Consider the following 15889-nt stretch of genomic DNA (forward strand, 5'->3'; position numbering starts at 1 on the left):
GGTATGCACCTCTTTTTCATTGTTTGCAGTTTGTCTTTCAAGCTCCCTTGCTGCTTGTCCCTTGAGGGCTGGGTGACTCTTCGTGCACACAGAGCTTCATACAAGCAGCCATTTTGGTTTTTGGGCAGAAGTGGAAAATTTGGGCATAAATCCATTAAGTTGAGGCTCTGATATTAGTCCCCGAGGGGCCCTGCCTTCCTGATTAGCCCTGAATTAGTAACACCATCATCACTAGAATCAGTAAGAACAGTTCCCCCCCACCCCAAAAAAGACCCAGTTGTGAGCCTCCCTGAGGACTCACCAGAGACAGTGAGGCACAGCGGTCGTGACCAGGGTCTCTGCTGTCAGACAGACCTGGGTTCAGGTCCAGTTGTCGCCGCTTGTTAGCCGTGTCACCTTGCCGAGTTACTTAGCCTCTCTAAGCCTCTGGTTTGTTATCTATAAAATGGAAAGGTAACACCTGTCTCCCAGGGAGGACTGGAACTCAGCGCAGAGCTTAGCATCAGGAATGGTGGCCAGCCACACGGACATGCACGCTCCCCTCCTGGCGTGCTGCACCCCCAGGGTGTTCACAGAAACGGCACCAACGGAGCTAGACCAGGTACTGTCGGGCACCCGATGAATGGCACAGGGCATGTTCGAAAGGCTGAGAGGTGGGAAGTCAGTGCATTTTGTTATTTACAAGGGGCCTTTACACATGTCTTCTCATAATGCCACACGACACTCTTCAGGGTACAGGGATCATCATTTTTCAGAGGAGAAACTTTAGGCTCAGAGAGCTTAAGTGATTTGCCCAAGGTGGCTCATGTGATTAGAATGTGCCCCTGGGGCTTAGACCTAGGTTTGCTCATTTCGGTACAAATCCTCTTTCCACAACACCACACTGAGTGCTCAGGAGGAGCAGAGACTTGCTCTGGGACTCGGTGGTGTTGAGACATAGATACCTAAGGAGTAAGGTGGGTGTGCCAGGCAGGCACGTTCTACAGACAAGCAGGAACAATCATGTTGGGCTCTAGGAAAAATGATTAGACACAGTTTGCTGAGTAGGAGAGTTCATGTAAGAGTAGCAGAAAATAATGCAATTAAGATTGAATATATTCTGGAAGGCTTTGACTGACAAACTAAGGAATTTGGGCTGTATGAACCCATGAGGAGTCATTAAAGCTTTCAAAGAAGCTTCCAAATCATGACTTGTCAGTTTCTTCAATGGTTGAAGAAACTGGTGTTTAGCCTAGAAAAGAGAAGACTTTTGGGAGAGAGATAGTGTTTGCCAGACTTGGGGGAGAACATGGTCATTTTGGGATGAAGGGGTTTATGGGGTTCCAATGAGGGGGTGTGGGGGGAGCAGTGAGGGTCAATGGGTAGAAGCTCTAGGGAGACAAATTTTCAGTTCAAATAAGGAAGAACTTTCTGGGCCAGGCGCGGTGGCTCATGCCTGTAATCCTAGCACTCTGGGAGGCCAAGGCGGGAGGATTGCTCGAGGTCAGGAGTTTGAGACCAGCCTGAGTCAGAGCGAGACCCCGTCTCTACTAAAAAATAGAAAGAAATTAACTGGACAACTAAAAATATACAGAAAAAGTTAGCCGGGTATGGTGGCACATACCTGTAGTCCCAGCTACTCGGGAGGCTGAGGCAGTAGGATTGGTTGAGCCCCGAGTTTGAGGTTGCTGTGAGCTGGGCCGATGCCATGGCACTCTAGCCCAGACAACAGAGTGAGACTCTGTCTCAAAAAAAAAAAAAAAAAAAAGGAAGAACTTTCTGTTCCCTCCAATGCATTTTAACCCAATTATCTTGAGAGCTCACTGCATGCCCTGGACACAGAGCTAAGCACTGGGGAGGCAATTGTATGGACAAAGCCCCTGGCTTCCTGGAGCTCATAGGAAATGGGGGAAGTCAGGCTTTAAACAGAACCACCCTAGAAATTAATGTTATAGCCAGAGCTATAGTTCAAGTTCAAGTTCAGGCTGCTCTGAGAGGTCCAATCCTCATCACTGGAGCTGTCAAGAGAAATGTGTCAGGAAAGAGGATTCTTTTGCTACAAAACCGTCTGGGCCGGATAACTTCTCCTGAGATTCTGTGCCTCTGCACATGTTGTGAAATCTTCCCTAAATCCCTTAATTAGAGGGAGAAAAAAAGGCAAGTGATCAATTAGCTTCTCTTTTTAAAAGCCCACACTCGCAGGCTCCATCTTCACTGGAGTCTGCGGTGCAGAGCGTGGCCAAGCAGGAATTTCATCCTGTGTAGCCAGGTGACTCCACCTATGAATTGAAAATCATTTAGCTGGAATTGTGACACAGCGCACAAATTATAGTCCGCCTGCAGGGAGGCTGGGGCTGTGGCTGCGGCCGTGGCGCAATCCCCCAGTGGCTAACATGAAGTCAACTCCCGCGGGGGCCCTGCTGCTGGTGGGTTTGCAGGCTGCAAGCGAGCCTGGCTAGAGGGGCCACGGAGGGGAGGAGGGAAGCTGGCCCCCGACATCTGGGCCCCCAGCCTGCCTACCGAGGAGCATTGCACCTGCGACTTCACTGCGGTTTTGAGCCTCCCTACAGCCCCGGAAGGTGTGTGGGTCAGGCTGAGAAGGAGGCAGAGAGCCAAAGAAGGAAAACGACTCAGCCAAGGTCATGTAGCAGGCAAGCTACAGAGCTTGGCTTTGCATCCAGGTCTTCTGAATCCAACTTGGGGTATTTTTCTACCACACAAGGTCAAGATTGATCAGCTAAAGACCCTTCCAAGGAAAGACCAAGCGGTCAGTGGTCATGCACCACAGTCCAAACCTGTGGGGCCCCTTGAAAAATCTGTGCCACCTGGCACCCGGAAGGATGATGATGCTGATGTCATCAATACTGACTTGTCACACTGGGCAGTGTCAGATGCTGCGCTAAGCACTTCGCAGTCCTCCTCATCTCCTTAATCCTCGCAGCGATTCCGCCGCAGCTTTGCCGATGAGGAAGCAGAGGCTCCGACAGGTGAGGTGACTTGGCAGAGCCGGCGTTTGGACCAAGTCTGTGTGTCCTCAGGTTCCTTTCTAAGGGCACCACCACCTGCCTGCCTGTCACCTCTGTGGGTTTCTTTGTCGGGTCATTGAAAGGACCTGATTTTTCTTGGCTCCCAGGCCAACAGCAACAACGATAATAATAAGCAAAACCCCTCCTTTCTTTACACCACGCTTCAGAGCATGCAGAGCATTTTCACGTCCGTTCAACTCACCTAGCAGCTCTCGAGGTTTCTGGCAGGACTCGGCATAATAATAAGGGCTTTGCCCAGAGTCACAGCTAATGCCACGGCAGGGGCCAAGACCACACTTGAACCTTCTAATTGGGTCCAGTGCTCTTTGCATACACCTCTCTGCCCTCTACTGTCTTCTGGGTCATCTGCCAGATCCAAAGTGGGTCCCATTCCGCCTGGCACGGGTGCGGAGCCACTGCTCTTGGAGCCGAGTTCCCGCGTCATGCAGGCGGCTGACCTCAGAGGTTAAGCAAACAGAGCCACTTACATGTGGGTATGAATGTCCTGGTTGGACACACTCAGATTAATCTGTTTGCCCCCCTATGAGATAGCAATAATAACAGCACCTGTGTGGCCAGGAAGGTGAGAAAAGGTAGTACGTGTGAAGTGTGTGCCAGTGCCTGCCCACAGTAAGCACTGAATCCACGACAGTGGTCATCCCCATCCTCACAGTGACCGATTGAGTCACTTAGTCAGAAATGTGTGTGTTCCTGCCATGTGTCAAGTCCTGTGGCAGGTCCTGAGAATACTAAGCAACCTGTACCTTCGAGGAGCTCAGTCTAGGGATGGGGACAAACACAAACAGATACTTGCAGCGCAGTGGACACGCGTGGTAACAGAGTCCTGTTACGGAAGCCCAGAGGATGGAGAAAGGATGTTCATTCCTCTTTTCTAATTTCCCAAGCCATCTAGCCATTCAGTCTTCCCCTTCTCAAGACCCAGCGTCCCCACCTTCTCCCTAAAGACCCAGCCTTGTCGTGATGATACTTGCTCTTCCTTCCCCACTCCAAGGCTGGCAGAAGCCTTGGGAAGTGTTATTCTGTCGTGAGTCCTTGAAGCATTACTTTTTAAAAATATTAGCTCCTTTGTCTATCACAGGAACCCTTGATACTTGTAAATATCCCTAACAGGATCTTTGGAAAAACATATCCCCTTAAAAACAAAAAAGCAAACAAAGAAGTGTAAAATGTCAGAGCTTCTCCCCGCTCCCATGTCCTTCCTTTTAACTGATGTGGGAGCTGGGCCCAGAGAGCGTCAGTAACTTGCCCTGCAGTCCAAGAAAGAGCACGTGGCAGAATCAGAGGGTCAGGGGCTGGGCCCCCTGCCCCATTAAGAAGAATAGTTTTGGCTGGGCATGGTGGCTCACGCCTGTAATCCCAGCACTTTGGGAGGCCGAGGTGAGAGGATCGCTTGAGATCAGGAGTTCAAAACCAGCCTGGGCAACTAGCAAGATCCCGCTCTACAAAAAAATTTTAAAAAATTAGCTGGGTGTGGTAGCATGTACCTGTAGTCCCAGCTACTCGGGAGGCTGAGGCGGGAGGACCGCTTGAGCCCAGCAGGTTGTGGCTGCAGTGAGCTGTGATCCTGCCACTGTATTCCAGCCAGGGCAATAGAGTGAGACCCTGCCTCAAAAATAAGGAAAAAAAAAAAAAAAAAAGAACAACTATCCCCCCAATCTGGAATCAAACTGACATTCAATTCCAGGTGCTCTCTGGGTTTAATCCATTAGGGTATACATACATGCTCTTTCTAGTTGCATTATCTTGTGTGATTTTGCCTACAATGCTGTGAGTTGAGAGGGGTGGGCGTGATTATCCCCAATCACAAACAAGGCTTCCAGACTTCAAGGTTAGAGATAGCCCAGGGCACACCCACCAACAGGACCAGCGACTTCTAACTCTAAATCAAACGCTCTTTCTGCTGAACCACAGCACCGTCCAGCAGAAACAGACTGTGATGTGTCTGGCGTCCCTACACAGATGGAAACTGCTAATATATGTGTGTAGTGAGAAAGGGCTTCACAGTTTTCTGCCTCTGGGTTCTTCTGAGATGCTACTTTGACCCAGAGAGAATGTTCCGGTCTCAGCTCTGTCCAAGATACTTCAAGAAAAGTATGACCTCATTCCCTAAACCGTGTGGTCCAGGAAGTTGTTCATCCTTTTAAGAAATCATAAAAGTGAACTATTCGAGTTTTCTTCTTATCTTCCTCCTTCTCCCCAAGCTGGTCTTGCACAAGCGTGATGACCTTCTATTGGGTGACAAGCGTATGTCGTAAGTGAAACGTTTACAGGCACTACAGGAATGACCTGGTGCCTCGCCTACCTCATTAGAATCCTAATTGGGGTGTGTAGGAGAGGCTTCTATAAATGGTAAGGCGATCCCCGTCTCTCGTCTCTCAACGCTGTCTGTGCCATTCCCAGAGGAGCCTGAGAGGAGGCAGAGGAAGGCGAGACATGGCAGGTGAGTGTGTGGCATCCGCTGCGCCAGGTTCTTGTCCGAAGTCTGTGCTTCCCCTGGACCAGCCACGGTGCCCAGCTGGGATGGCTGCCTGCCCTGGGGGCTCTGAAGGCTGCACTTACTATTTCAGGTTCTGTTCAGAGGCTGCTCATTGTCTGTGGCTGTCTGGTCCATTCCCGGGGGTGGCACATGGCTGGAATGTAGCTCTGAGTAATGGGCAGGGTGTTCCATGCAGCCGGAGGTAAAGCAAGTCCCCTTAGACAGAGGACAGGCTTTGCCTGGGTGTTTCTTTTGCACATTGGCCGCCACCCACTTGTTCTCGTGTTTCTCAGGGTGCCTCTGCCCCATCGGGAGTGTGGACAAAGAAAAGCACATCCAAGAGCTAAAAGGGAGGGAGAGAGTGACAGTGTTTAAGTTGCTTTAAAAGAAACCATCGTCACGGCTGGAGTGCTCCTGAGTAAACCACACTCTTTGTGAGTGACTGATGAGTTGAAACCTCCCTGGTAGCAGGAGCAGGTGTGCCACGAGATGTCCCTTCCCCGGTCCCCGTGAGCAGCACCAGGGAAGGGGCTGGCAGACAACAGGAAGTGCAGGTTCTTTATCTCTGCGGTTACTGTCGAGGATTTAGGCTGAGTTAATCAGCATCCCTGCTAAGCAGCATGCTAATTACTGTCTGTCACGTGTGTGAGCCTGTCAACCTAGTGGGTTGACAGGGACGCCAAACCCAAACAAGACCTGAGTTAAACCTGTAAAATATTGTGAATGGTGGTTAGGGCTGCGGGAAGGTTTGCCAAAGATAGCACCGAGCCAGATGTGAAAGGCGAATGCTGGCTGCTTCGAAAATCACAAAGAACAGGACAGGTGACTGCAAAAACTCCCCCGCCCCATCCCCCACCGTCTTCCATTTCCCCCTGTGAACGCACAGCACGGCTGGGATGCTAAGACGAGCAGCTGTGGATCCTGCAGACCTGAGCAAGAGTGGATGTTAGCTGTCATCTAGCCCACCTCCCTCTCCCTGGGGAGGGGTTAGAGCCTTACCGAGGTCCCACAGCAAGTCCGTGGCAGAGACCTCCTAGGTCTCAGTGCCCTCCCCTCTGCGCCCTGCAGCCAGAGCCGAGCTCACACAGGTGTGCAGGTGACATCTGAGACATAGGAGAGCAACCCTGAACCTGGTTTCTCATCTGAGCTTTGTCACCAACCACTCATGTGTTCCCTGCCACTCCTGAGCCTCAGGTTTGCAAGATGATGGGCTTGAAATAGATGGATTTTTGAGGCTCTGCCCAGGACTGACTTCTCTGTCTCCACAACAGGAAACCAGGGGCAGCGGGAGGATGGGTCCCAGCATGGGGCCAGCCCTGGGAGGGTGTGCACCCCTATCCCTGTCCAGGACCTACATGGTCCCATATGAATACCCTGCCACCGTGAGCCGGCCCCACTTGACACGACTGAGGCCAGTGTGTTGGGTGCCCGTGATCCGCGGAGGCATGTTCTTTGTGCCTCCCTGAACAACCAGAAATGTTCTAAGGTCACAACAGAATGAGGACAATGGCTGGCTGGGAGAAAGTCAATTTTTAAAAAGGTGGAGGAGAGACAGGTGAACATATTCAGTTCTTTAAATTTGTCGCACATGCAGTTCCTAGCTCAGCTCCAAGTCACTCAGCCAAGAGGTGCCCTGTGACTGTCTCTTGGATGGATGAATTTACTGATTGGGCACCAAGGAAAGGGGCTGTGCTAGGCGCAGTGGGAGACAGAGATGAATGGGATGCAGTTGCTGCCCCGGTGAGCTTTCAGTCTGATACTGCTTGGTAGCACCAGCTCCTAGGGAAGCGGCATGCTGGTTAGACTATCACTAGGCTGCATGACAAATACAAACCAAGTGCTGTGGGGACCAACAGGATGGAGGGGATTAACCTTGCCTGGGATTCGGGACGGAGAAGACTCTGAGAAATACATGGCACGTGGTCATGGATGATGAGTTGGATTTGGTCTGCAGTGGTTTTGTGGGGTGAGGAGTGTTCTGGGCAGAGGGAACAGGAAAATAAATGTGGGTGTGGGCCGGTGTGACCCAGAGGACTATGAGGGACACAGGTGTGTGGCTTAAGAGGTCTGTGTCCAGGTCTTAATTTCAGGTTCTTGTTGGACTCGGAGGGGTTCAGTGACTCTGCCTCTTGGTAGGGGGGGCAGCCTGGGCTGTGGGTGGCAGGGAAGGTGGTGTGGGGGAGGAAAGCCCAGCACTTTCTGCACCAAGCACATGGAAGGGTGCAGATTGAGAACACTGATCCCCAAAGCCACTCAGAGGCTCAGGATTGGAGGCAGAATCCTCATGTGCAAACCTGAACCCCAGCCCTCTCCCTGCAAAAAAACAGAACCTCCGTTTGGGAGGCTAACAAATCTATCCCACTGGGGCAATGGGCTTTCTTGCCAACTGCTTTGCTGGGCAGAGCCCTGGCTTTGGCCTCAGGGACTTACCTTCTCTGGCCTCATTTCCCAGTCCCCAGAGGGCCTGTAGCATTCTGGGCCTGTGGGTCTGCCACAAACGGTGCTCCTGGGAGCTGGGAGGGTTAAGAGTGCAAGTCCAGAGGTGCTCTCTGGGTTACACCTGTCACGAGCTGAGAGGTCTCGGGCAGGTTGCTTAACTCGTGTGTCTCAGTTTCCTCATCTCTGAAATGGGGTTATTGTGGTATCCACCTTAGAGGTGCTCAGTCAACATAGCTTATTATTACTTGGGAATATCTTCCATGAGCCTGATTTCTCCTTGCCTCGGCCTCTGAAGAAAAACCCTATGAAGGGAGAATAAGAATAAGCCCGAGAGGCAGGAAGGAAGTCAGAAGATGAGACCTTAGGGAACCCAGGGAAGAATGTTTTAAAAGAGAAAATGGCCAACAAGAGTGAATCCTGCAGAACAGTCAAATAAATTAAGGTCTAAACATTGTCTACTAGAGGAGACTTTTTGGTAGCTTGGGTGAAAGCATTTTCAAAGAAGGGGTGTGAACATAACACAGATAGAAAGAGTTGAGGAAGAGGAGGTGAGAAAATGGAGATAGCAGGGAAGGTCAGTTCTTCCAAGAAATTTGAAGGATGTGTATTTGAGAGGCTGCTTTTTTCTAATGGGAGAAACTTAGACCTATATAAACATTAATGGGGATGAGCGGAATGACATGGCAAAGAGAGCAATGGAAAGACAATATAGAAGAGAGAAGATGACTCGTGGGGTGCATCTCTTGGAAGGCAGGAGGCAGGATTAACCTTAGAGGAAAGGAGAGGTGTCTAGTCCATTTTAATAGGAGAAGAGCAGGAAAGGGTGAATGTAGGTTGTGTATTATGTCATTTAATCCCTTACAAAACTCTCTGGGAGTGGATATTGTTTCTCCTAATTTGCGGGTGATGCAATGGAGGTCCAGAAAAGTTAGGTCACTTGCCCACAGTCACACAAGGGAACCCAGGTCTGCCCCCAAGGTCAGTGTTTGCTTTGAGCCTCAACTGTAATTCTCGTTTACCTGCAATATTTTAAAAACTTCAGTTCACCACAGGAAGGGCCCTGAAAATGACTGAAATTTAGTTGGGTTTTTGCTTTATGACTTAATAAGCCAGAATGCAAAGAGATTTTGCTACCAAATACAGTGCCATTTGGTACAGATCCAGCAAAAGAAGCTGCCCTTAATTAACATCTGACCAACTTAGTACCAAAGGTCTGACTTTTCTTCCTGAGTAAGACTTTGGTAGAATAAACAACCTTGATTTTGCCTCTGTGCACAGTGGAGATGCTCCCATACACATATATTACATAACTATCTTCCTCACTTCTCCCAACGATCCCTCCATGGACGCGATTTTGTCTGTGTTACAAACAGGCTCAAAGAGGTCAAGAACGTGCCCAGGCCACACAATAGATGTTGAAGCAAGAACTTGAACTCAAGCCTTTCTGACTCCAAAGCTGTTGCTCTTTCAACAGAGCATTGCGTCATGCATTAATAGCTTGGGGACAGGAAGGGACCTGCTGATTGGAGGGTGAATTATGAGGTTTTGTAATATCCCCTGGCATACAACTTTCCTCCCAGGATTTTGTCTTTCTTCTTTCAACTTCCTGAACTTAAACTTAGAAAGGGTGCAGGACTAATGACGGTCAAAATTTACATAGTGCCAACTCTATACCGTGCATTGTCCTAGGTGCTGCAGAGATAGTATCTTATTCCTAGAGCAACCCAACGAAGTAGGTTCTATTATTGCCTCCATTTTACAGAGGATAAAACTGAGGCACAGAGAGGCTGAGTAACTTGCTCAAGGTCACACAGCCTGTAATTATCAAAGTCAGAATTTGAACCCAGAAAGCCTGGCTTCTGACCTGAGTCTGGGCTCTTAAATGATTATTTTATTGCCTGTCAGGAAGAACAATTGGTGTTGGTGTCTGGTGAGAATAACTAGACTTGTTCTCAAATCTGACTTTCTGACTTTGTTTCCCCATATACTCAATAGTTACTTGGCTAAAAGCATAGACTTTGGAGTCAGACCTGGGTATGAATCACAGCTCTACCACTTACAAAGTTGTGTGGCCTTGACAGATTACTTAACTTCTCTACAGTTCAGTTTCGTCATCTATAATGTGAGGACAATAAGAACACTCGACTCAAACAGTCACGGTGAGGATTAAATGAGATGAAGCATGCTCAGAATGCCTGGCCCATAGACGTTGGGCAACAGATGTTACCTGTTCTTTTTAAATGTCCTAAAGACAATAACAGGCACGTTTGGAGCAGGGGTCCGCTTGACTCCGGAGCCCCAACACTTAAAGCTCTGTGCAAACTGCCACCAGCATCCTCATGGCAGGGCGAGGCGGCCCCTCCTGCAGACTGCCTTGACGTTGTCACACACCTATCTGTCTTCTGTCCACCCAAGTGTCCTCTTCCAAAAGAGCAAACAAAACCCCATGAGATGAATTCATTTGCTAATCACTGGGGTCAGGCTCCCAGGGGCACCTCTCCATGAAGAGCCTCCCTGGCACAAGTCCACCCTCAGCCCTCTTCGCACATTCCCCAAGTCCCCAGTTCTTGTGCCTCAGTGCTGCTCTTGTTCACCTCAAATAACTTCCTGCGCCGCCTCCACCCTTCAGGGCCGCAGCGCTCTGCGGATCTGGCAGCCATCCTCCTCCCCAGGGCCCGCATGCCAGGCTGGGTGTGTGCAGAGTGAGGAAATTCCTTTCCTATCGCTTAGGCGTGGAGGGAACGAGGCCCCAGGGTCTTTGGTAGGAGCTGAGAGATGGGTTCAGAAGGAGTCCCCTCTCTAAGCCTTATTTCCCTCATTTGTGAAAAGAGCACAGAGACTCCTCCCTGCCTCCTTCCCGGAGCTGCTGGGCGGCTCAGGTGAGATAATTAATGCGGAAGAGCTTTGATAAGTGTAAATGATATCTGGGCCTAAGGTAGTGAGTCTCAGTCCCAGCTGCACATTCAGATCACCAGGACAGCTTTAGAAAATTACCAACGCTGTCCCCAACCCAGAGATTCTCATTTAATCGGTCTGGAATGGGGCTCAGGCCCACTCCCCAGGTGACACTTCTGTGCAGGGAGGGTTGAGAGCCTCTGGTCTCAGAGAGTTTATTTTTTATTTATTTTTTATTTTTTTGAGACAGAGTCTCACTCTGTTGCCCGGACTAGAGTGCCCTGGCATCAGCCTAGCTCACAGCAACCTCAAACTCCTGGGCTCAAGTGATCCTCCTGCCTCAGCCTCTCGAGTAGCTGGGATTACAGGCATGTGCCTCCATGCCTGGCTAATTTTTTTTCTATATATATTTTTAGCTGTCCATATAATTTCTTTCTATTTTTAGTAGAGACGGGGGTCTCACTCTTGCTCAGGCTGGTCTCGAACTCCTGAGCTCAAACGATCCGCCCGCCTCGGCCTCCCAGAGTGCTAGGATTACAGGCGTGAGCCACCGCGCCCGGCCGGTCTCAGAGACTTTAAACTCTCTTTTTGGAAGGGAAGCAGGCCGAGGAGGCCTTCCTTCCTCTCTTCTCTGCCTGACCACAGGATGTCCAGGTGGGAGGAGGTTGTGGGTGGTCCTTTCTCTCTGGCAGCTTCCGGGCACTGTGCCCAAGTCGTTGCCCCACAACCAGCTCGGTTGGCTGCAGGGCGACAGCTTGGAGTCATATCTGGTCAGGCAAAATTGGCTTCCAGTCTGGACTCTGCCTGAGTGTGTGATTTTGGGCAAGTGACTTCACATGACTGGACTTCCCAATCCCTCATCTGTGAAATGGGTATAGCAACATCATAGGGTTTTTGTGACTATTAAAAGACACAATGCAGGTGAAATGCTAGCATAGTGTCTAGCCCATAAGAGGTCCTCCATAGCAGCCTATAAAATGCTCAACTCTACTCTTGTGTTGGTTTTGCCATTATATGTGAGATCCCAAGGCATTTGTTCCCGGCAATGTCTGGGGGCCTCAGTGCTGGCAATGAGTGTATCTTGGATCCCAACAATACACCTAAGAGGGAGGATGTTCAGGTCTCACTATCTCCTTTCTGCTGGCGATGAAAGTATAATTCAGAGACATTGCCCCCCTGTCATGCCTGGGTGCCAAGAAATTGGGCCACCTGTGCTGCACAGGGGTTGACAATGTCTGAATATGCGGGGGCAGCTAAAAGGGATGGCACAGCCTAGAAAGAAAGGAAAGGGGGGTGAGAGCTGAGCAGGAAAGCACCTGTGTCCTTGGAGCCAGAGGTGGGGCCAGCCGGGAACTGCAGATGTTCCCTGTGTCCAGGGGCAGGAGCTGGAGGGTGGCATTGAAAAGGACTCACAGCCCTTCGGTGACTAGGATCTTAGACCTGGCTTCTGGGCCAAGATCAGCTTCTAAACGACTCTGTGATCTCTGCCGATGGCTTCCCCTTGCAGGGCCTCAGTTTTCTGATCTGTAATGTGGGGATATGGGATTACATCACTGTTTTCCAAGCTGCCAGTTGTCACCCATTAGCAGGTTGTGAAATCGATTTAGTGGATTGTGATCAGCAATTAAAACAAAAAGAAGCAGAAGAGAAAATATCAGAGTACACTATACATAGTAGCCGTCAGTATGGCTTTATGAAACTTTGTGCCAGTTAAAATGGATTTTTTAATGTGGTCTCCATCAAAAAAGCTCAAACTCTACTCAGCTAGATGACTTTTAGTATTTCTATCAGCCCTAATTAACTCTAGACGCCTGTAAGATAAAAATGCATCTTTGTCCAGAGAAGAGATGTGGGGAGTAGAGTGTGGGCCAGGGCTTGGGGGAGTCCCAGCCACTGGGGTACCAGCCGTGCGATGTTGAGCCACCTGCCGTCTCCTCTATGATGTGGTCCTCCCTGGACTAGGAGGTGAGAGCCGCAGTCTCACACCCAACAACCGAGTCATTCTCACCTGTGGGCTGCAGGTGCTTCGATCCCAGAGCAAGGACTGAGACGGCCGACTGGCAACTTCCCTCTCATAGTCTGGAGTCTTCTCTGTGCTTCTCATGCGAGCCCTGCCAAAGGGGGGCCACAGAATAAGTGGGCAGGGGTTAACAGGGGTACATGATTAGGTTTGGCTGTGATTGGCAATGAACCCCCAAAAACAATGGCTTAGAAAAACAAACAAGACAGAAGTTTATTTCTTCCTTATGCAAGAGGTCTGGATGAGGCAGTCGTGGGCAAGGAAGGCATTTGTCAGGGTCCAGCTCTGTCCAGTCCCCCACTCTGCCACCCTGGGGCATGACCCTGCCAGTCTGAGGTGCCCAGCAGAGCTTTCTCCAGGTCGTACCCACACTCCAGACAGCAGGATGGGTGAAGAGGGAGGAAAACAGGCAAAGGGCATTTGCCAGCTGTTCTTAAAATGAATTTTCCTCAAAAGAAGTGAAAACAGGTATTCAAACACTTACTTGGATATAAGTGTTCATAGCAGCACTATTCGCAATAGCCAAAAGACGGAAACAACCCCAGCGTCCATCAGCTGATGAACACATAACAAAACATGGTGTATCCAGATGATGGAATAGTATTCAGCCATGAGAAAGAATGAACTGTGATACATCCTCCAGCATGAATGAACCTTGAAAACTATGCTAAGCGGTAGACGTCGGACCCAAAGGCCACATGTCGTGTGATCCCATTCACACGAAACGTCTAGAATCGGCAAATCCACAGAGACAGCAAGTAGAGTGGTTGCCAGGGCGTGGGGAAGGACTGCTAATGTTTGGGGGATTCTTTTGGGGGTGATGAGAAAGTTCTGGGACCAGACACTGGTGATGGTTGCACAACATCATGAGTATACTCAATGCCACAGAATTGTACAGTTTAAAATGGTTAAAATGGTGAGTTTTCTGTTGTGTGACTATTACCTTAATTTTAAAAAAGAGAGCAATTTCCTGAAAGTTAATACGTATTAATAGATAACTTCTGCCTACAAGCCATTGGCCAGAACTTCCTCATGTGACCATCTGGCTGCAGGAGCCTGGGAAAGTGGTGCGTGTTAATATGGGGAAGTCGTGACCAGGACAGAAGGGTGTGAACACGGGGATGGACATTTACGTAGCAGTCGGCCACACTGGGATCGCTGGTGGCACTGACGTTGTCAGGAAAAACATCTGAGAAATTGCCGCGGGCCTGACACTGAAGCTAAGCAGGGACTCAGGGAGGTGGCAGGGATTCGTGAGATGAGCACTGGAGTGAGAGTCCAGAGACGTCCCACCGTGGGTGCATCGCCTCTCGGGGCTGCGTCCGCGCACATCTGGACTGAGGGTTAGGAGCACGCGGTTTGTCTCGGAGGTTTCTTCTCGCTCTGATGTTTTCGAAGTGTCTAAATCGATGAGTCAACTGTAGGAATCGTGCCACTCGCCCTTCACCTCCTCCCTTCACGTGGGCTGGTGAGAAAACAGCCCCGAGGCTCATAAATATACAGGAAGCTGTAAACGGTGCCTTCTCCCCTCGCCCTCCCTGCACACCCTGACCGAGTGGGCTGTGACCAGGGCCATGCCAAGGGCAGGGGGCGGAGGGGGCAAAGTGCACCAGCTAATCCACAGACGGGATCACCAGATCCTTGATTTGGGGGCTGGCAGAGCCAAGCCTAGGCTTTAGGGGTGCAGCAGTGATTGAGGGAGGCAGCAGGTGGAAGGAGAAAGGTTTTGAAAGCGCATCAGAAGCTTTACGGGCATGCACTCACCCTGCACTTGGGGGTGCAAAGGCAGGCCGCCCCCATGTTTCCACCTCCCCTGAGATCTCCCCTTTGGGAGGCACCTCTTTGCCCTCCAGGGGCTCACTCTCTGCTCTCTGCCGGGGGGCAGGGTTGCATCAGGAGGGCCCCTCACCACCTAGGATACCCCCTGCATGGAACCTCCTTCCAGGGGGGGAGACTGAAGACCGCGGTGACAGGGTAGCATCAGCAAGGCCCGGTGAAAAGGACACTGTTTTTTCTTCCAGTCCGCTCTCAATACTGTAGCCACAAAGGTGTGGGATTTGTCCCACACCAAGCAATTCTGCAATTCTGCAATTCTCGGTGGACACTCACTGAGTGTCCTACAAGTTTCAACTCAATTCTGACACTAACTGTTCGGAGTTAGCACACCCCCCAGTCCCACAAGACTGCCCCCAACTTCAGACAGCAATCACACATCCGGGTTGTCACCTGTGCTTCTGACCAACCCAATATACATCGGGCGTTCCCACCACCCCTCCTCAGGTTTGAAGATTTGCTACAGCAGCTCACAGAACTCAGGAAAACAGATTACTCGTTGGTTAGAAAAGGATACAATTCAGGAGCAGCCGGATGGAAGAGAAGCATGTGACAAGGCATGGGGGAGGGGCGCAGAGCCTCCATGCCCTCCCCTTGTTCTCCATCCTCCCAGCTCTTCAAACCCGTCCTTTTGGGTTTTTATGGAGGCCTCATAACATAGGCGAGATTGACCGATCAGCAGTCACTGGTAGTTAAGTCAATCTCCAAGTCCAGAGGTGGGGAGGAGGGATGGGTCTGAAAGTTCCAAACCCCTAATCCTGTGGTTGGTTCCCCTGGCAACCACATCCAGAAGTGATCCAGGAGCCTCCAGTACCAGTCATCTCATTAGCATACAGAAAGACACTCATCATCTTGAAGATTCCAAGGGCTTTAGGAGCTGCCTGTCAGTGAAAAGCAGAGACAAAATATATATGGTTTATTATGTCACACCTGGCTTCGGAATCCCGGCTCTGCCAATTACTGGGTATATGACCTCAGATAAGGTACTTTGTCTCTCTGAGCCTCAGTTTCCTGTTGAAAGAATGCATTGACGACATACACAAAGTGTTCTGTATACTGTCCATAGCAGTTGACATAAGGCAGGCTGATGCCAGATGTGAGTCCCACTCTTCCTCCCCCCCAGCTCACAGCAGCCTTGCGTATCCCGCAGCCACCTTAATGGGGAGCAGGGCTCCTTGTCACTCCAGGTTCATGCTTGGT

General features: G+C 50.3%; 1 protein-coding gene across 1 annotated transcript in view; it reads left to right on the top strand.

Annotated features, from left to right (window-relative positions):
* Nucleotides 1–508: 508 nt before the first annotated feature.
* Nucleotides 509–15889, top strand: part of TGM3 (transglutaminase 3) — a 45380-nt gene continuing 29999 nt past the window's right edge. The window contains exons 1-2 of the mRNA XM_069495766.1: nucleotides 509–601; nucleotides 2921–2966. Coding sequence (XP_069351867.1) covers nucleotides 509–601; nucleotides 2921–2966 — 139 coding nt within the window. The remainder of the gene's footprint in view (nucleotides 602–2920; nucleotides 2967–15889) is intronic.

This window comes from Eulemur rufifrons, chromosome 20 (assembly GCF_041146395.1).
Source record: "Eulemur rufifrons isolate Redbay chromosome 20, OSU_ERuf_1, whole genome shotgun sequence".
NCBI lineage: Eukaryota > Metazoa > Chordata > Mammalia > Primates > Lemuridae > Eulemur > Eulemur rufifrons.